This window comes from Lotus japonicus, chromosome 1 (genome assembly GCF_012489685.1).
Source record: "Lotus japonicus ecotype B-129 chromosome 1, LjGifu_v1.2".
Classification (NCBI taxonomy): Eukaryota; Viridiplantae; Streptophyta; class Magnoliopsida; order Fabales; family Fabaceae; genus Lotus; species Lotus japonicus.
In genome coordinates this window covers 90,322,648-90,329,798 of record NC_080041.1, presented here as the reverse complement: position 1 = coordinate 90,329,798, position 7,151 = coordinate 90,322,648, and the positions used below count along the sequence as shown (strand labels likewise).

At 31.5% G+C, this 7,151-nt stretch overlaps 1 protein-coding gene across 1 annotated transcript; it reads right to left on the bottom strand.

Moving 5' to 3' along the window:
• Positions 1–4,771: 4,771 nt before the first annotated feature.
• On the bottom strand, positions 4,772–6,586 carry LOC130711499 (uncharacterized). Its single transcript, XM_057561166.1, has 7 exons — positions 6,465–6,586; positions 6,260–6,344; positions 6,025–6,160; positions 5,771–5,925; positions 5,542–5,659; positions 5,170–5,361; positions 4,772–5,077 (listed from the first exon to the last, which is right to left on the bottom strand). The coding sequence occupies exons 1-7, from the start codon at positions 6,571–6,573 to the stop codon at positions 4,772–4,774; spliced, it is 1,101 nt and encodes a 366-aa protein (XP_057417149.1). The 5' UTR covers positions 6,574–6,586.
• Positions 6,587–7,151: the final 565 nt, after the last annotated feature.

The following is a 7,151-nucleotide window of genomic DNA, read 5'->3' as shown; positions in this document are numbered from 1 at the left end:
CGACATGCTGGATAAAACCATTGCCGATCTTTGACCAAACTAAGAATGGAAGCATGAACAATAAATATACCCTTCTGCAATAGATATTAATCAGTTAGTACAGATCAAATGCTATAAAAATAGAAAACAGTGTATTAACAGGTATTGACCTCTTTCTTTAACAGAAGTTCAGGGACTGTTCTCTTGGGGTGCAAGTCAAGCATCTCAGCATGAATATTCATATTCTTTTCAACATTAAAGATGTACTCAACAGGTAAGTTGAAGTTAAGACCATCAAATCTGTTAAACATGAACTTGTTACATATTAAAACTGAAACTAATGAAGTAACCTAATATTAGTCACACAAGAAAACTACTTTTGTTAAACTGATACATACATATGATGCATTTAAAAATTACCTCTCAGCAAGAACCCAATCTTCTTCAAATCTGTGGTTGATGAGGATCTTAGTGACATAAGGAACAACATGTATATAAATGACACCTACACATGGTTTAAAGATTGTGAGAATTCAGACTGATAAGAAAGTCGAATAGGATAAAGTTTTAAGAAAGCTTCACCATTAGTCTTCCTGATTTCAACAAAACGAAGTGCAACAACAGGCCTTCTAACCCAATCAGCACATAGATACTCAGACATCATATCAACAACATCACCAACCAAGTAACATTTTTTCATTCCACTACACAAACAATTAATGAAGTTATGAGTTTTCAGAATGCAGTATAACACAGAAATATGTATTAACTTATAAGTTTGTTAGACAACAAAGAATAAGTACCTTTTATCCAAAAGTTGGATATCCATAGACTTATAAACCCTGTTATCCTTAATTAGAAGTTTTTCAGAAGAGGCAGCAGTCAACATGCCAATGACATCTTTATGCATCAAATACCATAATAAAAAAGAAAGACTCGAGTTAGTATTGATACCATAAGTAAGAGTACTGAGAACAAATAGAACCTTGTGAATGACATTCAAGTCTTACCAACTAAATATCCAAATGTGTTGCCATAGTAATTGATATCAGCCATATTGAAGAATTCCCATCCATTGCAAGGAATGTTGTGATCCACAGCAGGAACAATTTTGGTGCATGAGTGAAGAAAAAGCTTGAACTCAGTGTTTGTGTAGCGCTTTATCCCAATGTTGTCAATAATCCTAAAAAACGATATTTGGTATACACCACCTTCAACAATCTTGGGGATAATACGGTGTGACTTACAAATAGAAGCTTCAAATTTCATACCCTGGAAACATTTGCAAGTCAAAAAGATAAATAATCAGTGTGGGACTAAAAAGGAGTTTAGCATACCATTGTTGTGTTCTGAATAAACAGAGGTGATGAAGAAAGCTCAATGAATAATGTGAACATGAAATCAACCTGTGTATCAATGAGAACCATGTCCATTGCTGAAGAAGACAAAGGAAGCATATGCTAAGGAACATTCCACAATGCAATAACACGTGCTCTCAGCTTCCATGGGTGATCCTTCTTTGAAATGTCACGAAAATTATCATAGTCTAACAAAGCAGATTGATTCATGGGGACTGAATAGGAGTAAAAAGATTGAAGAAGAAGAGACGATTAGAGAAAAAGGATGTGGAGGGTGATAGTGTAAGGAACAGGTTAAGACTTGCTTATATAGACTAATGAAAAAGATATTATAAACATGAAGAACTTTAGAGTACACTATGGCCATCACTTAAGTACATAAAAGTTTATGAAATTCTGGATGGACATGACAAACCAATGTAAACAAAAGCGTAAAATCAGAAAAAGGTTTTAGTGGACAGACAATTTAAAGAAATCAAATGATGACATAACAAAGATTTGTCAAAATAATTAACAACTCCCTGTTAGTCCCCATGAAAAGCAAATCAGTTTATTTATCAACAAAAAAAAAGCAAATCAGTTTGTTTCAGACTTTTGATTTGATTTGAAATAAACTGATTTTGATCTGTTAGTCTAGTTGAACAAAAGTTACCTAACAATTTCAGAAGCAGTATTATAAGGGAAGTGCTCATTCGAAAGTACATATAAGTGAATTTTAGAGATGATAGAATAAAAAAGGTAAATAATAATAGGATCATGTGAAAACACTAAAAAATTAAACAATCATAACATGCTAACAAAATTATTCAGTAATTAGATAGAGTAACAAATAAACCTCTTTATAGCAAGAAAATATTGAAATCCTTATCCTTAAAATACTAAATCTAAAACCTATTTCGAAATAAATTCCTTGTAAAATAATATACTATAATTTGTTAAAATACTATATTGAACTTATAAGGTGCGGTTAAGTGGTAAAAAAATTATCTCATGAGGTTAAACTTATCTTTTTGATGTAACCCAAAGTAAAAGTAAACTAATAAACATTGAACATTTTATTATCTGATAAAAGTAAATTTGAAATATAAAAGGGTGTTGGACACTTTTAAAAGTACAATCATGATTATCTAATTCAAAAGTGTGTCATACCAACTCTAAATGATATGTCACAGACATATCTTATCCAAAAGAAAAGGTTTGCTTAAGTCTCTACTTACAAATCAATCACTTATTCTAACCAAAAAAAATCAATCACTTATTGAACATTTCTAAGATTTCAACTAATTTGAAGACTGAATGGTGGTACTGTTTGGAAAACATAGTACGTCAAGTAATTGGAGTGAATACTTTGTTATTAAGAATGAACTATGTATGATGGTATTCGTGAGTATAAAACTGAATTATAATTAGAAAAAGTAATAACTATGTACACACAACCAACGAAATGATACACCAATTACCATTTCATATGAACTACATGACGGAAATAATCTTTCAATTTAATATTGTCATAGAATAGGCACAGCAAGAAGGAAAACAATTGGCAAGGCATGAAAATATGTCAGTTACAAAATGGTTTAAGTGTTTAACAAAGGATTCAGTGTATTAAGTGACAGCACAATCCTTGTCATACGTAAGGGAGTGCTGATGTGAGTGATAGATAATTGTATCATGGGAACTAATAAGAGATAACTGAAATTAGAAATCAACATCCGGCTACATTATGGTACAATAAGAAGTTTGCACCACTGTATTGTACCCTCTATGTTTATGTCAAAAATGATTTTTGGTTTATCTGGGCTAATGAAAAATGTTGAATTGTAACATACAAAATTGATTATATTGTGTATAGTGAATTGAATTCTTAAAATAATAAAACATGCAGATTTAATAAGGAAGAGAAAGTAAACGATTCAACCATTGTTTTTTTTAAAACTAATCATTCTTTATACTAATAATGACATGTTATTTTAAATATCTTCTACTTCACTAATTAGTTTTGTAATGTGGTGTTTAATTTTGTACCTCATAAGTGAAAGAAAACACAAAATCTTCAATGTGACCTTGAACTCTGATGATATCAATTTCTGTTTTGGTGAGGAATATTAGATTTCTTTGTAAACTACGTTGAAAATATCCTTTTGACTTTTCAAAATTGGTAGTCTTTTTTCTTGCTAGGTTTTATTAAGAAGTTTTATCCTAATAATGTTTTAATGAAGTTTGTTTCGTCAAATCTATTTTGAAGAAGGTATTAGGTGGGGTAATTTTTTCATTTTGGGGTCCTTCACATTGTACATGTTAGTTATTAATTTGTCTCTTTTATCTTTTTCTTTTTCTTTGTATTGGGTTGAAATACCCCTTGTACTTCTATTGAATATAATTCTTATTACCTATAAAAAAATAAATCAATTTTAAGGAAATTAACATTCTTAAGTTATTGCATCAGGTTTGCATACTGATCATGAAACTCATGATCATGAAAAATGCGAGTATTGTATGAGAATCTATCAAAGTGTGTGTGAAGTGTATATATTCAATGCCTTTCAATTCATGAGTATCAAGTATCAATTCAAATCCACACTTAAACAAAAATTTCCTTGGCATGAGTTCTGACTTGAGTCTAGAACAAATATTATTTTGTTGACATAACAAATAACTGGAAATCTAAATAACTGAAAACCAACAAATGGTGTGGAAACAGGATTTTAAGTAAGAAAAATAAATGTGTAAGGAGGAAGGAAAGTAAAATTTGGATTTTAGTGTACAAAGTATATTTTTTTTTTGGTCTTCAAGCCCATGAAACAACAATCACCGCATGGCAGAAGAGGAGGCATTGAAAACCAGCAGGTTTTCCCTTTAAGATTGGAATGTAGACATGTAACACACTAATAAGAGATTAACAAAATTTACTTGATAATTAATGCACTAAAACACAACTAAATACAAAAAATCATTAGGTAATAAATAAACAACTATTTACCAAAGTTAACGTTTGCAAATAATATTTGAATCATGAAAAAAAGATGTTTCAGTTAAACTTATCTAAATTCAAATTTTAATCTTTAAAAATTTCATACATAAAACATCATAGTGGAAAAACAAAACTATATAACCAACATAATAAATTAAAACGTAAGTGCATCACATAAAAGTTGAACTGCCATTAAGAATTCAAATGAGACTTCAAACAAACATACGGGTTCTAGTAAAGAGATGTCTTCAACATTACAAATTATAAACTCCAGAATGCCAAACAGTAGACACATAGATACCCAAACAAAACAATGTTTGATACAGTCTGGTGGAAAATCCTAGTAAAAACAGATAGTCTAAGGACTTCATAATAGTACTAAATACAAAATACATTTAGATAGACATTAAGTCACAACCACAATATCTGATACATTTCTTCAACAATAGGTAGATAAAAGGAATCACTTTTCAGTCTTCACATTGACCAACTTCCTCTTTCTTGCAGGCCTGGTCAAGGTTCGACCATCACTTTCAGAGTTGGCAATGCTTAAACCATCAGTTTCAGGGTTGAAATTGCTTAAACCATCATTCTCAGAGTTGCCAGCAACTGAACAAATTGATGCACCTTCAAATGGGGAAAGGTCATCAAGAGATACACTGGTTTCAGCAACCGCAGATGTTTCGCTAGAACAACCAACTGATTTCTCACTGAAAAGAGATTCTTTGTCCTCAGATGAAGATATTGTAGCAAATGGGTCAGTAAGAAGCTGAGCACAAAAAAAAGGAAAACATAGTTAGTGTAGTTAAATGGGCAAATAAAAAACTGCAGTTAGAAAATAGGTTTGAGTGAAGAACATACCTTAGTTGGAGTTTGAATCTTTGTTTTGTCCTTGAAAAGTTCAATTATTGCCAAGTCATCACAGATCTTTTTAACCTTGTATGAATCATCATACTTCATCCCATGATCACTTGACTTTTCAACTTTGAAGAGAACTTCCTTCCCAATGATTGACTTCATAACATCAGGGTATTCTTCATCAGCAGATTTACCCTACATGGTATTTATTGAAAATAAGTAAGAATATACAACCAAGCAATTTAGAACAACATATAAAACCTTCTGATTTACTAATTTACTAATTCACTAATAATGTAATGATGATAATCATCTAATAAGATTAGAAGTTGTGAAGACTTAACATGAAAGAGGAGCATAAAAAAGAATAGCAACCTTTGAGCATAAAACTATCTCTCTGCAGCTCTTCTTTAAAATATGCTGACAATCAGTGTCAAACAGCACAAACGTGGCAACCTCATCTCCATCATAAACCTCCACCTTGAGACGAAATTTGCACAATGATGAATAAAATGACATGAGAACTATGGCTGAAATTAACAATAAGAATAAGAAAGTAAAATCCAGGAAATAATATAGGACTGCATTATGGAAATAGAAAAACCTAGGAGTAACATCTAGAACAGCAGTGGAGCAAGCAGAACAATAAAACATCCCATCCTCAATAGTCACAGCTCTGCGGCAGCGGCAAGATGAGTACCACCACTTCTCCCCATCAACCAATTGACTAAAAGTTGCTAAGACTACAAACAAACCCTCCTACATCGAAAATACATTGAATATAAACAAAGAAACAAAATGAATAAACCTCAAAATCAAAGTAAAAAGGGCTCATCAGTTCAAAATTTCAAATAATACCTCATCTGTGTCATGTAGCTCCAAAATAGTCTTCCTAGGATACATTGTAATGAACTCCTCATGGGGAGGAATATTGTGGAATCCACCACCAATATGACCAATAGGAATCTGAGCATCAATACCATGCAAGGCCAACCTTGTAAATAAATGGAAAACTTAAATTAGCTCACAACTACATACACACAACTATAACATACTGAAACTGAATTTTATGATGAGGGGACAGTGAGATTACCCATCACGAAATACAGCAACCTCTGGAATTTTAGCATTCCACAATAGCTTTGTAGCTTGCATAACATTCTGGATAACAACTTCTCCTACAATTATTGATACAAACTTAATCAGTATAAAATACACAAAATTTTGAATTGAATTTGAATTGTAATGAATAGAAAAAGTACAAAGTTGTGAGGACAGTAAATATAAGTAAAAAAAACCTTTGTAAGTCTTGATCTTAGCAAACTGAACAACAATAACTGCAAGACCAACACCATCAACAGCAAGAAAAGCTTTAACAATATCAACATACTCTCCAAACACAGACATCTTAATCTTTCCCCTGACAAAATATTTAAAAAGAAACAACATAAATCATCCCAATAACTACTATTATGACTATTAGTTACATAGAATGTTAAATATGCCATACTTGTCATCAGTTATTTCCAACTCAATCCTTCTAGTCACATTTCCAGACTTAGTATATTGTTGCTCAGTAGAAACTGTTGTAACCAATCCAATAATATCTACACAGAAATATCAAATGAAAACATCAACCAAACACTCCTATCCAACACTTCCAAAAATATGATTAAATAACCTAAAAACAAATCTATAAATGTAAATGCTAATTTGACTACACAAACAGACAGTCAAACAAACAACAACAACACTGACCTATCAAGAAGTCAGATTCTCCCATAGTCATCTGAATTTCAGAAGTATCTTTGAACTTTAAACCAAGTCTAGGAATGTTATCACACTGGTCAATTTGAACCCTTGTCTTGCTATTGAAGAGAATCTTGTACTCATGATCAGCAGCACGATATGATCCATTGTTGTCCACAACAACGAAGAAGGTTATCTTATATACATTGCCTTCAACAATCTCCCTTTGAAATTTG